This window comes from Pongo abelii, chromosome 19 (genome assembly GCF_028885655.2).
Source record: "Pongo abelii isolate AG06213 chromosome 19, NHGRI_mPonAbe1-v2.0_pri, whole genome shotgun sequence".
Taxonomy (NCBI): Eukaryota; Metazoa; Chordata; class Mammalia; order Primates; family Hominidae; genus Pongo; species Pongo abelii.
Window position 1 is genome coordinate 92,096,305 of NC_072004.2, and position 27,871 is coordinate 92,124,175.

At 49.2% G+C, this 27,871-nt stretch overlaps 1 protein-coding gene across 5 annotated transcripts in view; it reads right to left on the minus strand.

The window, feature by feature from the left end:
• Nucleotides 1-16,193: 16,193 nt before the first annotated feature.
• Nucleotides 16,194-27,871, minus strand: part of MXRA7 (matrix remodeling associated 7) — a 35,773-nt gene continuing 24,095 nt past the window's right edge. For 2 of the 5 annotated variants that reach the window (XM_024234733.3, XM_063718991.1), the window contains exons 3-4: nucleotides 25,569-25,662; nucleotides 16,194-18,191 (exon numbers count right to left, since the gene is read on the minus strand). In XM_024234733.3, coding sequence (XP_024090501.3) covers nucleotides 18,077-18,191; nucleotides 25,569-25,662 — 209 coding nt within the window. In that variant the 3' untranslated portion in view covers nucleotides 16,194-18,076. Of the gene's footprint in view, nucleotides 18,192-20,058; nucleotides 25,161-25,568; nucleotides 25,663-27,871 lie in introns of those variants that run through there. The other 3 variants (XM_063718990.1, XM_002827876.4, XR_010138355.1) reach the window with 3 other exon arrangements.

Here is a 27,871-nt window from a genome sequence, read left to right on the forward strand (position 1 = left end):
AGTCCGCCTCTTCTCTGACACTGACAGTTCTGTCCTGAGGCCCTCTTCTCAGACAGCCCTGCAGCACTTTCTGCTACCCTTCTGTTTGGAACACTCAGAAGCCAAAGGTGCAACAACCTGTTGTTGACCTTTTCTTGCAGCCTCCCCATTTCCTTGGGAGCTGTGGCCCAGGAATCCCATAGTAGTAGGAGTCTAGCCCCGAGACTGAAGATCACTTAGCAGTTTCTTCTGTGAGAACATTCACAAAAATCACAGGGAGGATTTTGCCAGTGAGTGCAGCCATTCCCTGTGAGTCAGTAACCCTCTGCCCTGCATCCATCCCTGCAGGAAGGACCTGCCAAGAACAATCGCCTCCATGGATGAGCAGCCACCCGCATCGCCTGGGACAGGGCAAGTCCTCTGCGGCACGGTGCATTCACCATGTAATTAGAGTCTGAGTTGTTTTGCTGAGTCACCCTATGTTTATCACATATTTTGACACTTCCTTGACAGCAAGCGGATGCCCCAAATTTTGTGTTTGCCTTGCTGGCGGTTACAGTAAATCAATAATAGTAGATAAGAAAAACAATTGAACCTCTCAAGCCCTAAAATGCAATAAAATCTGTCATTAAAAAAAAACGAGTAGGAGGAAATTTGAGGGTTATCCTGCATGAGCCACACCCAGAGCCATGCAGGGAACGAGGTCTGCAGGTCCCCCGCTCTACCTTGGTGTCACCCAGGCATCTGAGAAACTCATCCACAGAGACTAGCCCGAAGCTGCCATTCCCCAGAATGAGGAGTCTCCAGGGCTGGAGGAGAGGCAGTCCCGGGATGCTCAGCTGGTTGCGACCCCTGTCCCCACTTGCATCTCACCCCAATCAATAGCACTATCATCAGGATTCAGGTCCCTTTTTTTTTTTTTTTTTTTTTTTTTTGAGACAGAATCTTGCTCTGTCACCCAGGCTGGAGTGCAGTGGCGTGATCTCGGCTCATTGCAACCTCACCTCCCAGGTTCAAGCGATTCTCTTGCCTCAGCCTCCTGAGTGGCTGGGATTACAGATGCCTGCCACCACGGCCGGCTAGTTTTTTTATTTTTAGTAGAGACAGGGTTTCATCATGTTGGCCAAGCTGGTCTCAAACTCCTGACTTCAGGTGATCCGCCCGCCTCGGCCTCCCGAAATGCTGGGATTACAGGTGTGAATCACCTTGCCTGGCCTCAGGTCCCATTTCTTTCCCATGCAAGAAATGGTCGTTGAGAATCAGGACCAGGAAATGTACAGGGGTGTGGGCATCCTGTTTTGTCAGAAAGCAACGAAATTATCAAAGACAAATTTGTTCCAAGTTCACAGATTCTATTAAATAACTGGCCTGTACTCTTAGGAAATGTCAAGGTCACAAAAGACAGACTGAGGAGCTATTCCACATTAAGTGACACTATAGAGACAGAGATAAATGCAGTGTTTAATCATGGATTAGATCCTGGAACAGACTTTTTTTTTTTTTTTTTTAACATTAAAGACATTGTTGGTCAACTGGCAAAGTATGAATACACTCATAGATTAAATAATAGAATTGTATGAATATAAGTTTCCTAATATTGATCATTGCTTGTGATTATTTAACAGTATGTTCTGTTCTTTACTACAATATTTACAGGAAAAGGACACTGTGATTCATTCTCAAGTGGCTAAAATGATATATATATGTATGCCTATATATGAGAGAGAAAAATAATTAAACAAATGTGGTAAAATGCTAACTACTGGGGAATCCAGGTGAAGGGCAGATGGGAGTCTGTTGTACTAGCCTTGCAACTTTTCTGTAAGTCTTATTTCAAACTAAACAAAAAATTACCAAAGGAGGCTGAGTGTGGTGGCTTACGCCTGTAATCCCAGCACTTGGGAGGCTGAGGCAGGCAGATCACCTGAGGTCAGGAGTTCGAGACAAGCCTAGCCAACATGGTGAAACCCCGTCTCCACTAAAAATACAAAAATTAGCTGGGTGTGGTGGTACATGCCTGTAATCCCAGCTACTCAGGAGGCTGAGGCAGGAGAATTGCTTGAACCTGGGAGGTGAACTTTGCAGTAAGCTGAGATCGTGCCATTGCACTCCAGCCTGGGTGACAGAGCAAGACTCCATCTCAAAAAAAAGAAAAGAATCCAAAGGAAAAAGAAGTTCCCAGGAGCCAACACAAAAGGTCCCCTTTCCATACAAACTATATTTTAGTGAAACCACATAACCAATGAGGGAAAGTTCTTTATAGAATTTATACAGTTCATTGCAAGAGGAATAATAGAATCAGAAAACCATCATTTTACCGACTCCTATGACAATGATCATAAATGAACACTGAGACCTTGAGGCAGAAGCTCAGGTTGATGGAGGGAGCAGGCTGACTTCATTGACCAATCTCAGTGTCATCAAACTTGGGGTGACAAATATAGCCCTGTGAAGAATTCTGGTCACAAATTTGAATGCATTTGCATACAGTCCAGCCTTTAGAGCTAAGTGCAGGAAGTGCATCGCATGGAGGAATAGGAGACGCTATACCCTAACCACCCCCTCAGCCAAATCCAGGTGAATATTCTGTAAGACCCGGCTTCCCTAGCAAATCAATGTCAGTTTTTAAAAAAGATGAGAAGACTTGGCTGGGCACGGTGGCTCACGTCTGTAATCTCAGCACTTTGGGAGGCTGAGGTGGGCGGATCACCTCTGGTCAGGAGTTCGAGACCAGCCTGACCAACATGAAGAAACCCCATCTCTACTAAAAATACAAAATTAGCCAGGCATGGTGGTGCGTGCCTGTAATCCCAGCTACTCGGGAAGGCTGAGGCAGGAGAATTGCTTGAACCCGGGAGGTGGAGGTTGTGGTGAGCCGAGATCACACCATTGCACTCCAGCCTGGGCAACAAGAGCAAAACTCCGTCTCAGAAAAAAAAAAAAAAAAGATGAGAAGACTGTTGTAGAATAAAAGAGACTTGGAAGCACAACTAATTGCAGTGGGTGGCTCTTGTTTGGATTCTGATTTGAACAAACCAACCAATTTCTTATTTTTTTAATTAAAAAAAATTTTTTTTTCAGACAGTCTCACTCTGTCACCCAGGCTGGAGTGCAGTGGTGCAGTCTCAGCTCACTGCAACCTCTGCCTCCCAAGTTCAGGCAATACTTATGCCCCAGACTCCCAAGTAGCTGGGACTACAGGCACGCACCACCATACCTGGCTAATTTTTGTATTTTTAGTAGAGGCAGGGTTTTGCCATGCTGCCCAGGGTGGTCTCGAACTCCTGAGCTCAAGTGCTGGGATTACAGGTGTAAACCACTGCACCCTAAACCAACCAATTTCAATAATCAGATATTAAATAACATTAAGGAATTATTACATGTATTAAAGGTGACAATGATATGGTGATTATGTTTTTTAAAATGCTCTTATTTTAGAAACAGGGTCTCACTCTGTCACCCAGGTTGGAGTGCAATGGCTTAATCATAGCTCACTGCAGCCTCAAACTCTTGGGCTCAAACAATCCTTCCCCCTCAGCCTCCCGAATAGCTGGAACTACAGCAACATCACAACGTCCAGCTAAATTTATTTTTTGTAGAGATGAAGTCTCACTTCATTGCCCAGGCTGGTCTCAAACTCCTCTGCTCAAGTGATCCTTCTGCCATAGGCGTGAGCCACCGCAATTTAGATTATCTTATTTCCTTTTCTTTTCTTTTTTTTTTTTTTTTTTGAGACACAGTCTTACTCTGTTGTCCAGGCTGGAATGCAATGGCGTGATCTCAGCTCACTGCAATCTCCACCTCCCGGGTTCAAGCGATTCTCCTGCCTCAGCCTCCCGAGTAGCTGAGATTACAGGCATGTGCCACCACGCCCGGCTAATTTTTGTAGTTTTTAGTAGAGATGGGGTTGCAACATGTTGGCCAGATCTTGAACTCCTGACCTCAAGTGATTTGTGTGCCTTGGCCCCCCAAAGTGCTGGGATTACAGGCATGAGCCAGTGCGCCCAGTCTAAATTCTCTTATTTCCAAACACAATTCGGTCCCTTTTTTCCCACCAGTCAAGGCTTTAGAAAACACGGCTGCCATGTCCTTCTTGTCCTTGCCTGGTGGTCTGGTGTCTGCTTTGACCCCCACCACCCTGCCAAACCTCATCAGCTGCCCTTCAACAAAAAGTAACTCAATATGTGACCAAGATCTCCAGCTTATATAGCATGGTCAAAAAAGACCAATAAAGTTGTAGATAAGAGATAGGAAAAAAGTAAGTGGCTGTAGGCTTTTAAGGGTGGGAAACTGGGAGAACACTAAAGGAGGAAGGAAGGTTTGTAGATTCCTCTGGTGCCCTCTCTGGGCTGGTAAGTCTCGAGTGGTCTCCAGTAAAGCAGAATTTCTATGCCTGCCTTTAGGCAAAAAAGGGGAAGGGTAGAGAAAGCTTTTCCTGTGTTTGCTGCTTTTGTTTTTGTTTGGAGATGGAGTCTCACTCTGTCGCCCAGGCTGGAATGCAGTGGCGCCATCTCGGCTCACCACAACCTCCGCCACCTGGGTTCAAGTGATTCTCCTGCCTCAGCCTCCCGAGTACCTAGGATTACAGGTGCCCACCACCATGCCCAGTTAAATTTTTTGTATTTTTAGTAGGGATGGGGTTTCACCATGTTGACCAGGCTGGTCTCGAACTCCTGACCTCAAGTGATCCACCTGCCTCAGCCTCCCAAAATGCTGGGATTACAGGTGTGAGCCACCACACCCAGCCTGTTTGCTGTTTTTTAATTGCCTTTAGCTCGAAATAATTTTTATGCCACAGTGGCATATTTTGGGATATAATATTCTGGTTTCTTACACTTGCAAGTGTCGTTCTCAAGTGCACGCCCCGCTAAACTGCTTGTGCACAAATTTCCATAGGGCCTGTTTCCAGGTGACTCAAGCTCAGGCAATCAGTCCCAGGAGTGGTCCTAACAAACAGACTCTAACATGGGATTTGAAGCTGGATCACCCTCTGACAGTGAGGACCCCATCACTAATCTATGTAGGGTACTGATAGCCCAAAGTTGTCAAAACTTTCCCTGAAGGTAGCCTGGATGGAATCATGGTGGAACAGAACCAACTATCTCCAAGGCCTCCAACAGGAGGGTCATTTTATACCTCTTTATGCGCCAGTGTGGAGTAGAAGAGTCAGGACACATTCCAGGGTAGGGGGAGAGGACACGGTACCCTTGAAATTTGTTTATTTTGATGACTGAAGGAAGACAGGATTTATGTTCTCAGGGTAAAAAGTTCAAACATTAGAGATAAAGCTAAAGCCTTTTCCTTCCCTCCTTCCCTCCCTCCTTTCTTTTCTTTTCTTTTTTCTTTCTTCTTTCTTTTTCTTCTTTTTGAGACAGGGTCTTATTCTGTTTCCCAAGCTGGAGTGCAGTAGTGCAAACAGGGCTCACTGCAGCCTCAACCTCCTGGGCTCAAGGGATTCTCGCACCTCAGCCCCCTGAGTAGCTGAGACTGTAGGCGTGCACAACCACACCTGGCTAATTTTTAAATTTTTCTTTAATTTTTACTTTATTTATTTATTTAATTATTCGTATAGAGATAAGGTCTTGCTATGTTACCCAGGCTGTTTCTGAGCTCCTGAGTTCAAGTGATACTCCCATCTCGGCCTCCCAAAGTGCTGGGATTACAGGCATGAGCTACTGAACCTGGCCTTTTGATTTTTCTGTAGAGACGAAATCTCACCATGTTGCTGAGGCTGGTCTCAAACTCATGGATTCAATCAATCCTCCCACTTTTGTTGCAGTAAACTGAGGAACGGAGAGACCAATATGGCCTCCCAAAGTTTAAAGCCTTTCTTTACTGTCACACTTGTCTTTAAGGGCGGGGGGGAGAGCCTTTCTTGGCAACCATTTCAACCCCACTGTTAGTAGTATGTTATATACCCCTCTCTATAGAACTCTCTAGGTAATATTTATGAGGGTGTAACATAAATGAGATCATATTACACCACTGCTGTAAAATTGCTTGTTTTACTTAACCATGTGTCTTTTTTCTTTTTCTTTTCTTTTTTTTTTGAGACAGAGTCTTGCTTTGTCGCCCAGGCTGGGGTGCAGTGGCACGATCTCAGCTTACTGCAACCTCCGTCTCCTGGGTTCAAGAGATTCTCCTGCCTCAACCTCCTAAGTAGCTGGACTTACAGGCACCCGCCACCACACCCAGCTAATTTTTGTATTTTTAGTAGAGATGGAGTTTCACCATGTTAGCTAGGCTAGTCTCAAACTCCTGACCTTTGGATCTGCCTACCTCAGCCTCCCAAAGTGCTGGGATTACAAGCGTGAGCCATTGCACCCGGCCAACCATGTGTCTTAAGGATCTTTCCTTGTAGGTAGGTAGCATGGCTTCATCCCTTTTAACTGCTGCTAACTGCTGCTAACTGCTGCATAATAGCCTGTAAGTTAGGCTGTTCCTAATTGTTCTTATCACATGGATGTTGTTGTGAACATCCCTGGACATATTTCCATGGACTCCAAAATATTTCTCTAGGGCAGATATATGTAGGATTATTCCATCATAGCGTATCTTGTTTAAATTGTAATAAATTATATAAAATTGCTTGACCATTTATTAAAGTTGATACAATTTTAATAATTATATTACTATTAGCAGAGTGTAATATGACTTTCCCTATACCCTTGACAAAATATGACATTATCAACCTTTCAATATTTTGCTGCTTTGATAGTTTAAAAATTTTTTAAAAGATTATTGCTTTCATTTGCATTTGTCTGATTACTGATGTTGAGCATCTTTTTTCATATTTATTGGATACTTGCTTCAATGAATTTTCATAACTTTTGCTATGTTCTTTTCTTTCTCTGCAATTTAAAATAGAAAATAAAACACCCAGGTAAACAAAACCTAGAAATGTTTGTGTGTGTATAATTTTTTTTCTGTTGTGATAAACTGCAACCGCAGTTTCTCAAATGCCTTCAACCTGAAATAATCAATTTACTAAATCTGCATTTTTCTTTTTTGAGACAGGGTCTTGCTCTGTTACTCAAGCTGGAGTGCAACTGATCATGGCTCACTGCAGCTGTGTCCTCCTGGGCTCAAGTAATCCTTCCACTTCAGCCTTCCCAGGTAGCTGAGACTACAAGCACGTGCTACCACGCTCAGCTAATTTAAAAAAAACATTTTTTTTTTGTAGAGTTGGGAGTCCCTCTATTGCTCAGGCTGGTTTTGAACTCCTGGGCTCAAGTAATCCTACCGCTTCAGCCTCCCAAAGTCTTGGGATTACAGGCATGAGCCCTGCACCTGGCCCCAATCTTCATATTTTCAGGTTGATCATCCTTAACTCCTTCAGTGGATAACATACATTCACATTGTTGTGCAACCATCGCCACCATCCATCTCCAGAACTTTTTCATCTTCCCCAACTGAAACTCTGTAGCCATTAGACAATAACTCTCCAGGCCAGGTGCGGTGGCTCACGCCTGTAATCCCAGCACTTTGGGAGGCTGAGGTGGATGGATCACTTGAGGTCAGGAATTTGAGACCAGCCTAGCCAACATGTTGAAACCCCATCTCTACTAAAAATACAAAAATTAGCCAGGTGTGGTGGCACGTGCCTGGGATCCCAGCTACTCTGGAGCTTGAGGCATGAGAATGGCTTGAACCCAGGAGGCGGGGATTTCAGTGAACCGAGATCACACCACTGCACTCCAGCCTGGGCAACAGAGCAAGACTGTGTCTCAAAAAAAAGATAATAACTCTCCAGTTTCCCCTCCTCTCAACCCCTGACAATCACTCTTTAACTTTCTGTCTGTATGAATTTGTCCAATCTAGATACCTTGTATGAGTGGAATCATAGAATATCTGTCCTCTTGTGTCTGGCTTATCTCGCTGAGTGTAAGATGAGGGCTGCTTGCTTTTTGGCAGATCCAAAGCCTTGTGGGTTGTGGAGGATCCACTGGCCTGATACCTCTAGGAAGTGGGCAGTTGTCCCAACCGGGCCATGCTCCAGGGACTCTTCACTCCCAGCTGTGCAGCCCCCCTGGGGGGGGGACCCCTCACTCCCAGCTGTGCAGCCCCCCTGGAGGGGGCAGTCCTCTTCAGTATGCCTGGACAGGGGTTCCCTTCTTCATGCCTCTCAAGGACTCCTCAGGGTGGAAGCAGTACAGCCTCAAAGCTAACAGCCCCCAGTTCTGCAACAGGCAGAGTGGATTGGAATGCCTCCTGCTTCTTATTCACTAAGCTGGGCTAGTTACTTAGCTTCTTTATGCTTGGATTTTCTTACCTGTAAAATGCAGAGGTCGGGTGTGGTGGTTCCTAGCTGTAATCGCAGCACTTTGGGAGGCCGAGGTGGGAGAATCACTTGAGCCAAGGAGATTGAGGCTGCAGTGAGCTGTGATGACGCCACTGAACTGCAGCCTGGGCAGTAGAACAAGGTCCTGCCTACCCAAAAAAAAAAAAAAAAAAAAAAAAGCAGATGCTAGCACTAATAATCATAGTGGCTACTTTGCTGTGCCACCCATATCTCTCATTAGGAATGAAGGATCTTTAAGGATCCTTCCCCCAGTTCTTGCAGTGCTGCTGTCAAAAAGGCTCCACTGTCAGCATCTATGGGGGGTGGGGGTGTTACTTCACTGGGGAGAGTAGCTTCACAACTGCTCCCCACAGTGTCTGCTCAGCCTCTACTGAGACTGCATCACAGCTCTCCCTCCTCCCTGCGCTGAGTCCTCTCCCTTTCCTCCTCCTCCTGCAGGTCTTGACCTGGGAGCACCCCTAACAAACCTCTTACATGCCGACCTCCACCTCCGTTGGCTTCCTGGAGACTCAACCTGCCACACATCATGTTTCTCACAAGGACTAAATTACATAGAATATAAAGTTCTAAGCTGGGCACTGTGGCTCACGCCTGTAATCCCAACACTTTGGGAGGCAGAGGCGGACAGATCACTTGAGGTCAGGAGTTCGAGACCAGCCTGGCCAACATGGTGAAACCCTGTTTCTACTAAAAATACAAAAATTAGCCAGGCATGCCTGTAATCCCAGCTATTCGGGAAGAGGATGCATGAAAATTGTTTGAATCCTGGAAGGCAGAGGTTGCAGTGAGCCAAGATTGCACTGCACTCCAGCCTGGGCAACAGAGAGAGACTTCATCTCAAAAAAAAAAAGAACATAAAAGTTTTTATCCCAGAGCCAGACACAGCCAACAATAAACATTAGTTGATATCATTATACCTTCTTTTCTCTCATGGTTACAGATGAAAAAATAAATAAAATTCCTCTCAAGAGGCCAAAGGGGGCTGGGTGTGATGAGTCATGCCTGTAATCCTAGCACTTTGGGAGGTGAAGGCGGAAGGATCACTTGAGGCCAGGAGACCAGCCTGGCCAACATGGTGAAACCCTGTCTCTACAAAAAATACAAAAATACACAGGTGTGGTGGCACGTGCCTGTAATCCCAGCTACCTAGGAGGCTGAGGCCGGAAAATCGCTTGAACCTGGGAGGCGGAGGTTGCAGTGAGGGGAGATCGCACCACTGCACTCCAGCCTGGGTGACAGAGCGAGACTCTGTTTCAAAACAAAAACAAAAAGTCCCAAGGAGAGACTACAATATGTGCTCATGGTGCCATTCTGACTGGGATCTTTTATCTTCAATGCTATATATATGTATATACATAGGTATATACATGCTTTATTGAGATATAATTAACATACCATACAATTCGTCTATTTAAAGCATACAATTCGATGGCTATTTGTACATTCAGAGTTGTGCAACCATCACTCTAATCATTTTAGAACATTTTCATTACCTGTCCTCCCCCACCAAAAACCCCTGTACCTATCAGCAGTCACTTCTCTTCCCTCCACCCCACCCCCAGCCTCTGGCAACCATAAATCCACTTTCTGTCTCTATAGATTTGCCCATCCTGTACATTTCATGTAAATGGAATCATACACTATGCAGTCTTTGTGTCTGACTTCTGTCACTTAGCATGATGTTTTCAGAGTTCATCCATGTTGCAGAATGTATCAGTACTTCATTCCTTGTTACTGTTGAATACTCCATGATGTGGATAGATCACATTTTGTTTATCCATGCATCCAGTTGATGGATGTTCTTTCCACCTTTTAGCTTTTTTTTTTTTTTTTTTTTGAGACAGAGCCTCCATCTGTCACCCAAGCTGGAGTGCGGTGGCGCAATTTTGGCTCACTATAACCTCTGCCTCCTGGGTTCAAGTGATTCTCCTGCTTCAGTCTCTGCAGTAGCTGGGATTACAGGCATACCATCACGCCCAGCTAGTTTTATTTTTATTTTTGTATTGTTGTATTTTTTTAGTAGAGAAGGAGTTTCATCACATTGGCCAGGCTGGTCTTGAACTCCTTACCTCAGGTGACCTGCCCACCTTGGCCTCCCAAAGTGCTGGGATGACAGGCGTGAACCACTGCACCTGACCACCTTTTAGCTATTATTTCCGCTTTTTGGCTATCATGAATAATGCGGCTCCAAGCATCCATGTACAAGTTTTTACGTGGACATATGTTTTCATAGGTATATGCCTAAGAGTACATACATATTCTTTTGGGTATACACCTAAGAACGGAATCGCTGCGTCATGTGGTATCACTTTAATATTGGGAGAAACTGCTAGTTTTCCAAAGCAGCTGTACCATTTTGCATTTCCGTGAAGAGTGTGTGAGGGTTCCAATTCCTCCACTTCCCACCACTTGTTATTATCTGTCTTTTTTATTATAGCCATCCTCGTGATGTAAAGCGGTGTCTCGTTGTTGCAGTTTTTGATTTGCATTTGATTGACATGTTGAGCATCTTTTCATGTGCTTATAGGCTATTTGTGTATCTTTTCTGGGAAAATGTCTATTTAGATCTTTTGCTCATTTATTGAGTCTTATTCAATGTTTTGAGTTTTGTTTTCTTCATCTGTAAAAGAATGTTACAGGCTTCATAGAGTAGTGATTAATGAGAACATTTATTTGCAAGGCACACAGCACAGTGCTCTGCAGGGCACTTGGCATGCACTCCAAAAAGTTATCAAAACTTCTTGTCACCTTGCCTTGCAAGTAGAAACCAAGTGGAGTTCGTTCTGCATTACGTCACCTACCATAGTGTTTTGCGTGAAGACAGGCTCAATAAATGTCTGAGAGTAAATGGACCAATTCACAAGATTCAATATTCAAATCTGAATCCTCTGTGCTTTGCCCCCTTTCTCCCATTTCTCTCATTGAACCTTTTCTTCCTGGAACAATTTTCTTAATTTTATTCCCCTTGCCAGCTGCCTCCTCTTCTGAAATTTAGCTTGCAGTATCATTGAAGCTGAGTACAAAGAGAACCAAAGACACCACCTGTGGCAGTCCCGAGGTGAATGTGATAAACCATTGAAGGAGTTGAGCGTCTGACAGCCTGTGAGCATAGCCTGTCCCATCTTAGTGAGCGCCACAAAAAGTAATTAAAGAACTGAAAAGAATGAGAAAAGGGAGATTTTCAAAAACACTGATTGCAGACTGAGTTATTTAACACGGTTCAGCAACCCTGGTCTGAGGAATTTTCACTTGTAGAGGACCCAGGCTGCCATCAGGCCCAAAGATTCCAGGTTGGTGGGGCCACCCCGCGCGGTGTGGAGCCTGCAGGGGGCCACGACTGGGTGGAGAAAAGGAATGTGATCATTCAGCCGAGTGGTAAGTCCAACGCATTTCACACGCACTCAGCCTGCACTCTACGTGCTCTGGTAAAGCCCAGCTGAGGTGCCTGGGGCAGGACTTGAAAGGGCAAGCACAGGTGAGGGAAGGTGTGACTGTCAGCCCAGTATCAGACACCACGGTGAGATGTGAAGCTGGGTGTGTACGGAACTGCTGGCTTTTACCTTAGGCCTGGGACAATAGGGAATGTGAAAAGCAAGGGGTGTGTGTGTGTGTGTTGGCGCCAGCTGTAGTACCGCCGTCTGAAACCCCCTGAAACCCTGGGCCACCCTCTGAATCTGCTCGAGGGCAAGCCTGGGAGCGTAAGAGGGAGGAAGGTGGAGACACAGGTGTCCCAAAGGGCAGGGACTGGTTTCAGCTCATCTTGGTATTCCGGGGCCCAGCTTGGTGCCCAAGGACCGTTTGTGGAGCTCATGAAACGCTCCCCCAGACCCGGCATGGTGGCTCATGCCTGTAATCCCAGCCCGGGCTGGGCCGCATTCTCATTGGACGATGGCCCTTGTCAATCACTGAGGGAAACAGACCTTGGGTGTGGCCGGACATCCGGGGCTTTCCACCCTCGGCGTGGGGCGGGCTTGAGGTGGGGAAGATGGAAGGATGCAATACCCAATGGGAATCAAGGCCTTTGGCTTCGCAGCAGATTGGCAGGTGCTTGAACCACTGAAATGCCGCAGAGGGATACCGGCGCTATGGCAGTGATTGGTTCGCTTCGCGGGTGGGTGGTTTTCTCCGTGCGCTTGTCCCTACAGTAGATAAAATGGGCACAGTAGCTAAAATTAGGGCGTAAGTAAAACCGCTGCCGGTGGGTTATGGGAGTATTTTCGCTTTTTTGAAAGTTAGTATTTTGGCTCTCACAAAGCCTCCTGATTTTAGTAGGCTTTCCCTGGAATGACTCAGATTCCCTTTCGTTACCTTAGTTAAGGCACCCCCTCCCCGTGCAGGGTCAGGGTTGGAGAACTACCGCGCTGAGCCCAAATTACCGCCAAGATCGTCGGAAATGTGCGCAACTCAGTGAGCTAAAGCGGAGATTTAATGGATGGTATTCAGTAGAAAATGGGACAAGACATGAATGGACAGTTTACAGGAAAAAAAATAAAATGCAAGGGGCCCCTAAACATTTAAGTGGGTGCTCAGCCTTTTTCATAATCAGAAGAATGCAAACAAAAACCTCACTGAGCTAAGGCTTCTGATCCATCAGATTGTCAAAAATCCAAAAGTTTAACAAGCGAGGTACGCTGTTAAGGACAATACAGGAACCTGATCTGTCCTGCATTGCTGGGAGGGAGTGCAAATTTACCTTTGACCCGCAATCCACCTCTAGAATCTACTCTGAAAGTAAACTTGCACAAATATGAAAACAGCATACGCGCAAGGTTTTATTTGTAGTGGCACTGTATGAATTTGCAAGACTGGAAACCACGCAGATGTCCATGAGAGGGGGAGTGGCTGAGTAAACTGGTACATCCGGGCTGGTACTACAGCCCAGCTGACTCTGTGGTGTTAAGAAAAATGAGGAAAACGACAATATTTTCTGTGGCGTGATCTGTCTCCAGAGATGATGTATATTGGCTGCTACCGTTAGCGAAAAGAAGCACTGAAACGATAAAACCAAAACTGATAAAATTGATAGCATAAATGGAGGAGAATCTGGTGGAAGCCCTAGAGGGGTTCCACCAAAAGAAAAATAAGGTGACAGTAATAATAGTAAAAAGAATCTGTGGCAATAGGAATTTGCCAGGCTTCCTGTTCTGGAACCCAGCACTAGACCCGGAAAAGCATGTTTGGCTGCGTGGGACTCAAGTTACTTATAACTGGAGGTCATGCTATAGCCTGAGTGAAGGATTTCTGGTACCCTGCCCCTCTCCAAAAAGACGTCTCTTTGGGAACTCTAGAACTGGAATGGTCCATCAGCACTGTCCTTTTGGCAGACAGGGCAGACCTTTGTACCACACTAGTGACTTGGTTTGGAGGTGGGCTGCCCCCAGAACAGGATGTAATCGTGGGCAAGGCAGCTGCTATCAGGCTGGGCACAACCTCCCCCTCAAGGCTGTGAGGAGGGAAGAAAGGAAACAACTTCTGCCTGCTTTAAAGTAGGAAACCTCCTCATCTGCCACCTCTCCTGCAGTGAGAAGTACAGACTAGACGTGGATACTCCCACATAGGATACTGGGGCTTAATGGATGACTGTGGGCCTCCACCAGGCCCAGGTGACCCTGCAGATGTGATTCAGAGGCAGCCTCTCGCTGCTGTTCCTCAGCAGCCTGATTCCACGTGGACCATACTGTTGCCTTCAGCAATCATGGTCTGCCTGGACCTAGCCATGCTTACTGTTGAAGTCTGGTCATGTGCTCTTCCTTTCAGGCCCAGAGAGCTGCCCAGTAGATCAACTTGGGCTTTGTGTCAGGCTCTAAGTACAGGCAGGTCCTTAGGGCAAATTAGAATAAAACAGTCTCAGAGTGATCTGGTCTTAGTATAATTATTTACATTTTCAAATTAAAAAAATAATGGAAAACCAGTAACAAAACAGCCACGGCAGAGAGGGGTACTGGGAGTTGATAGAAAATTTGTCCTCAGTTGTAGGTTACTCGTAAAGCAGCTTAGATTGCATGTTTTCTTCAGGGTCATTGGAAAAGGTGGTTACTGTCAGTCCAGGAAGTGGGGAGCCAGCTAATTGTATCCAGATGGAGGTACAATGGACACTTTGAGGGAAGGAGGCCCTGAAAAGTCTCTAGCAAGCAGGCTTTGGTAAACAGAACTGCAGATACTGACAAGTGACAGTCCACTGCTATTTGTGTCATGTAGGCAGTCCAGCCTGGGGCAGGGTTCTCAGCAGAGTGATGGAGGGAGGGCAGGGAGAGATGCAAAGGCTTTGAGACTGGTTCCCGTCGCTGGAAAGAGGCTCTGTGCACCTGAATGCTTTAGGTTCTCTCAACCCCCACACCCAGAGAGAGTTCCGTTGGGATTGACTTCTGTAGACCTCTGTGGCTCTAGGTTCTTGGTGGCAGTGACATACATACTGGTGACTCTCTGACATGGCTGCCAGGTAGACATCTCTCTCTCGGTGTTTGCACTCTTTCTCCCACACTGCTGTTTCTTTCTGCCCTCCTTTATGCTTTTTAGCTTAGATTTGGTTCATTCACTGAAATGAATCTCTGTGAGCTGATGAGAGCAATCTCAGATGAGGTGGCAGAAATGGTGTCAACAGACGCCAGCACTTATGGGGAATAGACAGGAGCCACCCAACACCATAGCAAACCAGCAGTGTTTCCATGAAGTGTCCAAGGCCAGGGGTGGGGCCTGGGCGGTGGACACCCACCACCGAGGAAGAGGAGGATGCTGAGCACTTCAGACACTGGCTTCTGAGTGCCCACCAAGCCCTGTCCTGGACCTCATAGGAAACTCAACTGGAACAGGTGTCTCCCCAACACCCATGCTCCCTTTTATCACAGATCCCCAATGAAATTCAGTTACCTTCTCCTCCAGATGGCCATGTATTCAGGGAATGCTGGGCCCAGCCCCAGGCTCCAGGGGTCTAGGCCAATCATGCTGGTCCCATCTCCTTGCCCATGATTGGTTGAAACATGGGCACATGCCATATTCTGGCCAATTGGAATCTGAAGGGATGTGGGGCGGGGACATCTGGACCAGTTCCCTTACGCCTAGAGACGCAAGCAAGACATACCCTTTTCTTGCTTCTGGATGAGATACCTGAACTCCTGCAGCCAGCTTGCCACCATGAGGAGAGCTAGTCTCCAATAAAAGCCCACAGTACAAGGAAGACTGAGCTAAGAGAACTGCAGCTTGAGCCCCGACCATTCTGGCCTGGAGTTGTTCTAACTTTTGGCTTCTCACGTGAGAGAGCCCTGTTCTTGTTTAAGCCAGTTGAATTGGAGTTTTCTGTTCGTTGCAGTCAGAACATCTTAGCCGGTACAAGTATACAAAAACTCCTTCAGTTTACTTTTCCCAATGCCATGAGGATTTTGACTCAAGTACACGAGTCATTCCTGTTTTGTATAATCAGAAAAGAAAGAAGAGGGAGGAGAAAGTGGGCAATGGAGCCACGGGAGCTTTGCAGCGCAGCCTTGGGAGGGATAAGGGCAGCTACGAGTTTGCCCTGCCCACCGTTGTGCATTTAGGGGACAGAGAGATTAGCTGACATAAGGGGTCCCTAAGACCTGAGACGGAACAAATAATTTTTTTTTTTTGAGACAGAGTCTCACTCTGTCACCCAGGCTAGAGTGCAGTGGCGCGATGGCTCACTGGAACCTCCGCCTTCTGGGTTCAAGCGATTCTCCTGCTTCAGTCTCCTGAGTAGCTGGGATTACAGGCGTGTGCTACCACGCCTGGCTAATTTTTGTATTTTTAGTAAAGACAGGGTTTTGCCGTATTGGCCAGGCTGGTTTTGAACTCCTGACCTCAAGTGAACAGAGAATTCTTAAATCATAACATGGTTAAATGCTTTTGACGAAACACAGTAAAACAATTTCAAGAAGGAAAAAAGCACTGACCACAAAAAGAAAGAAAAACACTCGTATTTGGATCCAACAACAGACACAGAGAGCGAATGGTCAGCAAAGAAACAAAAGGAATCAGAGTGGAACAGAGAGGGGCTCCCAAAAAACCCCTGGCAGGCAAGAGGCGATGGCGGGAAGTTAACCTCATGATGGTGAGCGTGAGGCATGGAAATGCCGCTGCTCCACTTTTTTTAAGGTAGTGTGTTGATTGAGCTTTATTTCAGCAAACAAAAAATATTTCTAAGAACTTGCATAGGTTCTGTCTTTAGCATACCCTCCCTAACTCAGTTTGCTCAAGAACTGAATTGTCCTGCCAGTGGGGTGATCAGAAATGGGACCTGCATGGTACGAAAGACCAGTTATCCCCATGATTGTATGTTCACTCACGAAGACGGAACAATCCCCTCCGGTGTCACAGGCACTGTTCTGTAAGATCACTTTGGCATTTTATTGAATACTTTCTGGTGAGGTTCTCTTTCCCTGCACACAGGCTTTTCTTTCCTAAAGGCCTTTAACCTGCTGAAAGGTAGGGACCAAGTTGAGTATTTTATTTCTTCTGTCTACAGCGTCCAGCATAGTTCTAATTAAATACAATTAGGCAAGTACTCAAATAAGTCTTGCCTAATTATATTTAAAGTAAGTATCCTGCTTAAGTGAGAGAAATTCTTGGCAGATCTTACCTCTAGTACTATTGTTTAGTGCCAGGATGGAAGGTGAGTCTCTGGATTAGACTTTTTGCTGAAAGAACGCTCCTGGCTGGGCATGGTGGCTCACGCCTGTAATCCTAGCACTTTGGGAGGCCGAGGCAGGTGGATCACCTGAGGTCAGGAGTTCGAGACCAGCCTGGCCAACATGGTGAAACTCCATCTCTACTAAAAATACAAAAATTAGCTGGGTATGGTGGCGCATGCCTGTAATCCCAGCTACTAGGGAGGCTGAGGCAGGAGAATCACTTGAACCCAGAAGGTGAAGGGCACAGTGACCAGGCGCCAGAGTGAGACTCTGTCTCAAAAAGAAAAAGAAAAGAAAAAAACGCTCTCCTTTAGCTGGATGTAGTGGTACACACCTGTAGTCCCAGTTACTCAGGCTGAGGAAGGAGGATTTTGTGGGCCTGGGAGGTCAAGGCTGCAGTGAGTCATGATGGTACCACTGCACTCCACCCTGGGTGACAGAGTGAGAACTTGTCTCAAAAACAAAAACAAAAATAAAACAGAACAAAAAAACCAAGAATGCTCCCCTACAGCTTGCTTCCCTACAGTTACAGAAGCTTCCAGAAATCCTCATAAGGCAGAATAAGAGTGTAGTATTGGCCGGGCATGGTGGCTCACGCCTGTAATCCCAGCACTTTGGGAGGCCAAGGTGGGCGGATCACCTGAGGTCAGGAGTTCGAGACCAGCCTGGCCAACATGGCAAAACCCTGTCTCTACTAAAAATACAAAATTAGCCAGGTGTGATGGTACATGCCTGCAATCCCAGCTACTCGGGAGGCTGAGGCAGGAGAGTCACTTGAATCCGGGAGGTGGAGGTTGCAGTGAGCCAAGATCACGCCACTGCACTCCAGCCTGGGAGACAGAGTGAGACTCCATCTCAAACAAACAAAAAAAGATTTGGATCAGGAGAGGGCCTCAGAGCCCGATAACAGCTGGAACCTCACCAGCAAGCAGAAACCAGAGGGGTCAGGGACTTTGTCCTCCGAATAAAACAATTTTGATTCCTGCAAAGTAATATACACATTGCAAGAGCTTGTCAAGTATGTATAGAATGTTCGCCTGCATCTATGTTTATAAGGGAAAATTAGGCCTACAGAAGTCTGGAAAGAACAAGGGCATGGGGCAAGGGTGGGGACAGCGTCAGGCATGGCCGCTGTGCATCCCGCGGGCGCAGTCTACATGTCGTAGAGCCGGAGCTGCTCCTGCACGTCGCCGTCGGACATCTCGCCAAACGTCTCCTTGTTGTCTTTCATGAGCTTGAAGATGGCAGCCAGCTGTTCCTTCTGAACTCTGTCGAGAAGAAAGGACAAAGAGGAAGAAGGTGCTCCTAGCCCACTGGGGAGAGAGAGAGCCTGTGTGCAGCTGGCGGAGTTGGGACTCTCCTCTCTCCTGTGTCACTGCGGTTGCTTTTCAGAACAAGAAGAAAATGAAAATAAAACCCACTTAGAACATAGGAGCTGGTTGGGTCTGACACACGCAACTTTTGAGGGCTCTAAAAACTGGGATGCGAAATCTCAGGTTTGCCGGGGAGGTTTGGGGACCCCAGGTATCACTTAGGTGCTCTGTGCCTCAGTTTCCCTTTGGGCCTCATTTGATTGTTGACTGCACATCCCACAGTGACATAATGAGGAAGAAGATAGGCTCCATGAAGCAGCTTGAGGTAGTACTATGAAGAAATAGGTTAGAAACAGCCTTCGTTGAGAGGAATGAGCCGAAAGTGGAGAAAGAAAAAATATTATCAGCTGGGAAATCGGGGAGCATACAAATGTGTGCAAGACAGTGCTTGGCAAAGGAGTGAGGAGGGCAGCCTGTGGGGTTTCACTGGCCAGAGAAAGGGGGGTGCCTTTTCCTAATTTGCACAAGGACACCCTATGGCAGGCGGCGGCCCTGCCCCTTTAATCAAGGGATGGGTGTGGAGGAAGACTGGCCTAAATGTTTGCTCCACACAGAGTCTGTGCTGGGAGCAATGTCTTGTTATCTTTATGAGGCTCAGCTACACCATATGACCAGCACAGGACAACTTCCACAGCACAAACACCTCAGGTGGGGCGAGGCGGCTGCCGAACCCAGGGAGCCATATGTTTGTTGTTTGCTCCACTCTGGTGCCCTGTGCTCCTCAGCCCAGCCGGGTACTGCATCCTGGCTGCATCCCACTCTTCTGGTTTCTGCAGTTCCTGCCCTCCACACACCACGGTCTCAGTGCCTTAAGAGAACGTAAACCACATTGCAGCGTTGGACCTCTCAGCCCCGCTGTGCAGCTGGGTCGGTCGTAAGCACGTTACAGGCTCTGCAACTGCAGGACCTCAGCATAGCCCTGGGCCACTGGCATCCCCCACACTGCCTGGAGGCGTGGTCTCCATGTTCGCTCCCATACTTTTACTACCATATTCCTTCTGCTTCACCCTTCCCTCCTCTCCCCAGCCCCGCATCTTCCATCCGGCAAAGTTTTCTGTCTAGAGCAGCATCTAGTAGTTGAAATACTGAAGTCCCACTTCCCAGCCTCCCTTGTCCCCTGAGAAAGCTGTGTCTACAGTCGGTTCCCCTGTCTGGAGAAGCAGCAGCCTATGATGTGTGCTTTGTGCCCTCCTGTAAGAAGAAAGAGGGTCAGGTGCAGTGGCTCACACCTGTAATCCTAGCACTTTAGGAGGCCAAGATGGGAAGATCAGTTGAGCCCAGGAGTTCGAGACCAGCCTGGGCAACATAGTCAGACCCTGTCTCTATAAACAATTAGCCAGGCGTGGTGGTGAGCACCTGTAGTCCCAGCTACCTGGGAGGCTGAGACGGGAGGATCACTTAAGCCCACGAAGTCAAGGCCACAATTAGCTGTGACTGCACCACTGCACTCCAGCTTGGGCAACAGAGGGAGGCCCTGTCTCAAGAAAAGGAAGAAAAAAAAAAAAGAAAGAATTCCCGTGGACAGAAAGAGTGTGCTGAGCTCTGTGGATGGAAGCACAATCCACATGTCCCTGAGTGAACACAGATCATGTCATGTGGTTTTGACAGCCATGGCGACTGCATATTTTTAACAGGGTGGATGTATGGCTTTGTACTCTGCTGCAGAGTAAGAGGCATCAAAATGAAAGAGAAGTCAAACTTCAATGGGTTCAAAAGGGATTTTTTTTTTTTAAACAAAGCAAACTGAAAAAACACACAGTAATTGAGATCATCTACTCAAAGTTTATTGGACTGAACAAAGGCTGAATACAGAGATCCAAGCCATCAGGAGTACATGAGGTGTGGTGCCTATAAGCCAGGGTCGGAAACCTTCCAGACAAACCTAGATAGCTCTACTAGGAGGGAGTCAACGACCTATTGTATCAGTTAGATCCCAGCCTGGACAAGGGCATGACTATTGCTGTTTGGGGACACGGGGCTCTGTGTTGAAGGCAATGACTGTGTGGCTGTTGCCGTGTGGCCTGTTCTCCCCTAAGCCCTGAACCAAAGGTTCCAGGCCCAGATGAGAAGGCCACTGGGAATGCATGCCATAGGGGTTGATGCTGGACATTCCCCAGCCTTCCATTAAATGAAAACATTTTCTATAAACTTACTGCTTTAAAAAAAATGTTTTAACCAACAAACCTAAGAACTGCAAATGAGTTTGGTATAGTATAAATATTATCAAATATAAAATTCCAAGAAACGAATTTGAGACTGATCTGATGATCTGAAGTTGTAACTAATCTATCAAACTTTCTAAGAAAAGGCATAGTCAAGAAATCTTTGTAAAGCAAACATTATTGCTTCTGCTATAGCAGAGTGGAGATTTGGCTGAGCTGGTAAGAACCTCAGTGAAAAGGTGTCTTAGCAATAAAAGGGCTGAATCCAAGATTCCTCTAGATGAAAAATAAGGGGAATGGTCAAGTAAATTCCTGGTACTGGTTCTTTGCTGCCCTGTAATCAATATGGCATCTCACCCCCAACAACCAAGCCAGCCAGAGAGAGAAGTGGGATTCCCAGGGAAAGGGGTCGGCTGACCACCCGGACGGAGCTGGTGAGCACAGGTGAGCTCCACCTCATTTGTCTCTCATTCCTCAAAGTCTTTTGTGGTTTGGCTTCAGCGAGGGCAAAAGAGGGGGGACTGGAGTGAAAATGAACTCTGCTTTTAAAATGTTCGTTTTAGCTAAGGTGTGCAGGGTGTGTGGATAGCAAGTTTGAGTGGTAAGAAAAAATCCCAGTCCAGGGTCTGAGCTCTAACTCTTAAAACTCTTCAGCTTAACAAAGTGACCCACAGAAACGGACATGAACATCTCTACACAGGGCAGGGCCAAAGGTGTTCCCAGGATCCTGCTAGCCAAGGGACAAGTCCTGATTGAGGGTCTAGAGCTCAGCAGATTTATGGAGGCAGCATGCACCCTGGGAGCCTGCCCAGACTCCTCTCTGGGGTTTCCATTTTATCTCTCAAGCTTTTAAGATGCCAAAAGGAAAAGCCTTTAGGAGGACGCTAAGGATAACTTCGTTATTCTTCAGTTCTGTAAAGAGAAATGGGGAGAAAAAGATAATTTATTTTACTCATTCCGTCCTGCACCATGGGCAAGGAAAGGGGGAAATGGGGACGAGGAAGGAGAATGTTTGGAATTGCAGAAGCTGCGCTAGACTCTGGTTTCTCAAACCACTGCTGATTTGCTTCTCATCGCTTGCGGCCAAGAGAGTCTGTGCCGCAAAGCTGGCCAGAGCTTGCAGAGCTCCCCTTGATCCTGCACAGAACCTGGCAGCCCATGGACCCTGTTCAGCCTCTGCAGGGTACTTAAGGAAGAAACTTGGGCAGTTGAATTGCCAAGGGCCTTTCTGATCTTGGGTTGTGTGGTTGTGCTGACAATACTCCTATCACCCTAGATAATTTCCCATTCCCGCTGGCTGAGTTTTGTCCCCTTGGGGGATACTGGCACCCTAGGATGCACGCTTCCAGATGGAGCCAACGGTGTGCCCATCTTTTATGAACTAAGACACATTGCCAGTCCTGGGACCACTGAGAACCCAGCAGGTCTGATCTTGTTCCTCTGGCGCCCTCTCCTGGTGGTCACAGTCAGCACGCATTTCCAGCCTGAGCTGGAAATTGACGCTGGCAGGTCTATTGTTTGCATAGTTTCTTGCATACATCAGGTGGAAGAACCAGAACTACCCCACAGCTGTGGTTCCTTGGCCTCCTCCTCCCCTTCCCTGTTTTACCACACTAGCACCTTCCTCTAGTCATGTCCATTTCCAGAGGAGTCAAGACAGCCCTGCAGACCTCAAATGGAGGGGTGGGTCCTGATCTATCAGAGCCAGCCTAGTCTATAGCCTGGGTTCATTTTCGCTCTGAGACCACAAGGTCGGAAGAAGTGATGGAGAGGAGCTGACAGCCACGCCTTTTCTTTCTCCTGCCAAGCTGTGAAGCCAGCCAAGCCCTGCCAGCTTCCCCAGCTCTGGGGGAGGAGGAGGAGGAGGAGGCCTCTTGCTCAGGGGAGCTGTCACCAGCCTGCGAGCCCACTGTCCTAGCCACACTGTGAAAATGGAGGTGGCACTTCCCACAGCAGCTCCAGCAGAACCCAGGGACGCCACCAGAGGCATGAAGTGTGTGAACCTCTGGCCTGAGGGGAGAGCTGAGGCGGCGGGCAGACAGTGGCAAGCAGGATCTTAAGCAGCAGCTGCCTCTGGATTTACAGACCTGACCGCTTTCTGGCCCCAGGCGGAAGGAAGTTGATCTGAGTAGTTCAAGGATGAGACTGACCACTTCAGCATGTCGGGGAACTAATTTGGGGCCTCCTGCTTCCAGTCCCACTTCCTAATTGTCGTGAGAGCCTGTGAACTGAAGCTCCTGAGGAGTGCTGGAACCGGCAACCACTAAAGCTTCAGGTTCTAGATGCAGATCTGTTGGCTGAGCTAGTAAATTTAAAGTTAGGGGACATGCAGCTTTTAGCTGCAACTCGACTGTGGACCCTGAGAGCTAGGAAAGGCATCAGAGGCATGGAGCCCGGGAGGGCAGAACCTGACAGGCGGAGAGAGAGCACCCTGCTAGCTGGCCTGTGGTTTTAGTGGTTTGATAACAACAGGCATGTTATTTTTCATACTGATGATTCTAGGGCAGTTCCCTGGACTCGGCTGGGACCGGAACTGTCTCACAGCTGCCGGTGCTCCCCACCCCCATGAGAACCATCGTGCTGAAGATGAAAAGCCAAAGCCAAACGGACCAGCCTCTGCAACCCCAAGCATCACCGTGTGAGGACAGCGTGATGTGGAGCCGCGGGGACCCCACGCAGTGCTGCGAGGGGCGACCTCATGCAGGGGGCAGAGGTGTCGGGGAGCAAGCAGATGCCACTGGCATGCCTGGGAGCCACAGGGAGCATGCGGGCTGGGCAGTGATGGGAATGGACGTGAACTCCAGTCCTGCCCCAAGAAGTCCTCCGGCCCCTCCTTCTCAATTCAGGGCACAAAGTGGTAACTGCAGCGTGCAGAGGAGTCGAGGAGTCTTCCCTCGTCCCAGGAGCAGCACCTCGGGCACAGTGTCGGTCCCACGGAACAGCCAAGTGTGGGTTGGTGGTCTAGAGACCTCCGAAGATCCAGTGGGGGAAGGATGGGCAGCAGAGGGTCTACTCTCTGAAAATAAGGGGAAGGGATTTTCCCTCCCCACTGCCAAGGTCCCAGCTCTGGACGTGGGTGGCAGTGGCAGTTTCATCCCCAGCCTGAGGCCTGGTCTTTCTTGTTCTAAGAGGCCCTCCAGATCCATCTGCCTGAGCAGCCTCTGTCCCCTGGGACCTTCAAGGGCTGGCAGTTGTGTCCAGCCCCCTCTAGCCTCTGTCCACAGACTGCAACCTTTTTCTGCAAAGAGCCAGCTACTCCTTAGATTTGGGGGGCTGTGCGGTCTCTGCTGCAGTGACTCACGTTGGCCACTGTGGCAAAGGGGCACACACCGCAGGAAAATGGGTGAGTGTTGCTGTTCCTGCCACGCTGGGTTGACACAGGCGGGTGGGGGATCAGATGTGGCCCGGCCGTCGTCTGCTAACCCTTGCCCTGATCATAAGAACCTGCCTGTCTCACAGCTTGGGAGCACGGACCGGTCTCAGGGTATCTGCTGTGCACTGTGCAGAAGCTGCCTCACCTTCTCAGGGTGAGACCCAAGGCTGCACGGTGACGACATCCACATTTCCGAAGCCTGAGGTCCCGGGGTGACAGTTCCCCCAGCCTTGCGAGGAGGCACTAGCACCCCAACCTGCCGGCCCATTAGGCCCCCTCCAGGAACTCAGGGACTTAACTCCCCTCCAGGAACCTCTGCCCCCAGACGGGGCCTTTTCTGCCAGAGATTCCTCGTGCTTGAGAAGAATGAGAAGGGCTCAGGTGGGAAATGTATTAATCGGTTATGAAGGCGATGGAGGAGGGGAGGTTGAGGCCGCGTCAGTTGTTTGGGGGCACGTTAGCACGCAGTAGAAGGGGAGCACCACTAGTCTAAGAAATCAGTGTCCTTACCAAAAGGATTTGCAAGAATATTTGTGGCTCAGGACCTAAGGAACTTGCTACAGGGAAGTGAGGTCAGAGGTCAGCTCAATCCTGAAATATAAATGCAGCAAACCTGGTCATGCCAAGAGGCAGCATCCTCAGCACCTGAGGACTCGGGGCTCCTGCCAGGGCTCTTCCTCCTGGCTGTACTTACACTGCCCGCCCCCCACCCACCCAGGGTGAAGAGCTTTCCTGCTGAGGGTCGAGAGCGCTGATGCCAGCAGCAGGAGGGGAGACAGGGCCTGTCACCGGCAGAGCAGCTCTGAGGTTAGAGGGCTGCCCGGCGGGTGGCCTGGCACACAGCCATGAGAGGGGCAGCTGAGTTCTGATTCCAAAATCATAAACCACCCCTTCCGCTCGGACCCTAGACCGCTGGTTTCTGCTGACAAGTAGGGGGTGATTCCCACGAGCTGCTCTGGGTCGCCAGGCTTGGAAAATGGCACAGCTACCGCCTAGACTTCTGCTTTAACCAAAGGACTCCAGGCCACGCTGCAGAAGGGCAGCAGTGTGGGAGAGCACCAGGAGCCTGCTGGGCCTGGTGCAAACGACTGTCCCTCTGCTGAGACCTCCCCAGCTGTCCCACTGTGCCCAGCGCACCCCTTCCCCGGCAGCAGGATGGTGTGGAGGGAAAATGTGGCAGGGTGCCCAGTGGCTGTGCAGGGGGTGTCCAGATGGGAAGGGGGAGCCAGTTCCAACAACGAGAAGCCATAGCTGCACTGCCCGGAGCTACAAGGCGCTGCTGCAGGCACCGGCCTGGGAGGCTGCTGAATGATGAGCACCAAGAATCCGCTGTGTCCCAAAGAGAAATGGAGAAATCAGCTCTGTTGGGGACTCTGTGTGTGAGGGACAGCCAGGTCTGCTCCAGGCTCTTTCCTGGCATCTCATTTCTTTAGATGGGGGGCAGTGGGGTGTGGAGAGGGTGGGGGGGAGTGCAGTAAATGGGCTCTGTATCCCCCATCACCAGTGGCTGCCTCCTGGTCAGTGCCAGGGAGGGGTGCCAGGGGTGTGCGAGCCTGACTGACCAGGGCAGGAAAGAACTCCTAAACTGGGAAGGTGGGGCGGTGGTTGGGCAGAACATGTAGGAGCCCCACCTCCTTTCGGGGCCCTTCTGCCACGGGGCAGGAACATGAAGGGCTCAGAGGCGCACCCCCCTCCCCCAAGAGCCCGCCAGGCGCCAGCGAAGGGGCTGCAGCCTACCTCTGCTCCTCCTCCAGCTCCTCTTTGGTCATCATCTTCTTATACTGGTTTCCCCTCAGCTTCCCAGGGCTGTATTTGAAGGAGAAGCCTTCTCCTGCGGAGAGGGGACCCAGTAAGTGCCAGGAGTGCTGTAGAGGCTGGCCCCACAAACCCCGGCCCCCTTTCCCTAGGTTTAAAAAGAAACACCTCAAGCAGAGGCCACATCTGGCTGTCAGAGACATCTCACCCCAGCGCCTATACCCCCTCTCGTTCCATAGCTTTCCCTTAAATCCTACAACGAGACAGCTAGAGAGAAAGCAGTCCCGCTCCTAGTCCGCGGCTGTCTCCAGATGCCACATCCCTCCCGACATCTGCAGTGCTCTGCCTTGCCCTGGCCCTGCCCTGCGGGTCCTCTCGGTTACTTAGCTCAGAGGCGATAGCTCCGGCAAGCCGAGCACAGCTCATCTCCGGACACACACCGTGCCTGCCTGGGCTTGGGGAGGCTTGTGTCATCCCCCTACCCCCTGCGGCTATTGGAAGTCTAAAAACACGCATCCAGGCAGCCCACAGTGGCCAGGCCAGGGATGCAGGATTTGCCGCAGCGGGTTTGACGTGTGTACTGCTGAAGAGGCAGAGCCCGATTTGCCAGTCCCTGAGGGTAGACCCCCCATTGCTGCCTGCAAAAAACGGACAGATCTCGAGGCCTGAAGAGGGCACATGGACGGGTAGGAAGCCAGGACCTGTGACCTGGAGTGGACACAGGCTCTGGGCACATGAGCTACGGTGAGGAGAGAAAAGCTGAGCTTCCAGAGGGAAAAGCCCCATGGGGGAGCAACCTCTTGGTTCCTGAATCCAGCAGGTATCGGGCAGAGCTGGCTGGCCTCTTATCGACCTCCACTAACTAAAGGACCCAGTGAGGGAGGCGTAGAGAGATCCTCCGCTGCTATTCTGGAAGTGCTGCCCTCTCTGTCCCTCCATATCCTGTCCAGCAGCCTGAAAAGCCAGGCCCCTCCCCTCTAGCTTGCAGCCCTCATGTTACCAGATAGGCTGATGCGGACTGATGGGAAGGCGGGGGGCTCTCAGAGTGAAAGGAAGAAGGTTCTAGATGCGAATTCAGAACCCAAACATCTGGTTGGGTATGGTGGCTCATGCCTGTAATCCCAGCACGTTGGGAGGCCAAGGCAGGTGGATCACTTGAGGCTAGGAGTTCGAGACCAACCTGGCCAACGTGGCAAAACCCCGTCTCTACTAAAAATACAAAAAATTAGCCAGGCATGGTGGTGCATGCCTGTAATCCCAGCTACTCAGGAGGCTGAGGCAGGAGAATCGCTTGAACCCGGGAGGCGGAGGTTGCGGTGAGCCGAGATCGCGCTGCTGCACTCCAGCCTGGGCAATAGAGTAAGATTCCAGTATCTCCCCACCCCCCACCCCCCACCCCCCAAAAAAAGAAAACATACAAAATCCTGCCTTGGTCCCAGTCTTAGGTTTCAATTTATGGGGCAAGTCTGATTAGTTTTGTTTTCTGAGCCAGACAGAACAAACGACTTAAAAAGGATTTCGCTCAATCACATGCAGTGCACCAGGCAGCGCATCCAATTTTGCTAGGCCAAGATTCAATGTGACAGCCTCTGAGGGACGGGGGAGGTTTCTTCCTCCAGTCTCCTGTGAATTCACCAAGTCGCTCAGGGAAGTCATTTTAGCGACACTAATCAATTAGCCTCTGAGGCTGCCTCGTACTGCAGAGGGGCTGGGGGTGCTCACACATTCTTCCAACAGCTGGAGCCATAAACCTTTCCTTTCCCTGCCTTGCTAGAGATGGCAGGAGGCTAAGATGGCAGGAGGCGCTGGGGGTGGGGGATGTTCAGGAGCAGCGGCGCAGATAAGGGGGGAGGCTGGTGACAGTGCTGGGTGACTGTGCCCTCTGGCAGCTATGCCAGGGAGAGGGGTCTGCAAGCCTCTCTCCTTGTCCTTACCAAGGGGCCTCCCTCCCGTGTCCCCAAGTCACTAACAGGATCCCTGCATCCCTTCAGCTGTCTCAGGCCACATGGCAGGGACAGATGCCAGGGCCATGGCTGCAGTGAGTCCCCAGTCCCCAAAAGCAGGGAGCAAGGGTCCTTCCTGGTAAGGGACTAATGTCCCCACCTGCAGCCCACCGCCTGCACCCAAGCTTCAGTCTCCCCTCCTGCTTCAGGCTGTGCTGATGGAAACCAAAGCACTGCCTCAGGGGAAGCTCTGCACCCCAGCCCAGCCTGCCCGCAGGAGCTGGTTCCTACATTCCTGAAACCTTCTCTTTCCAGTGCTCCTGCCAGCAGCCGACTTAAGAT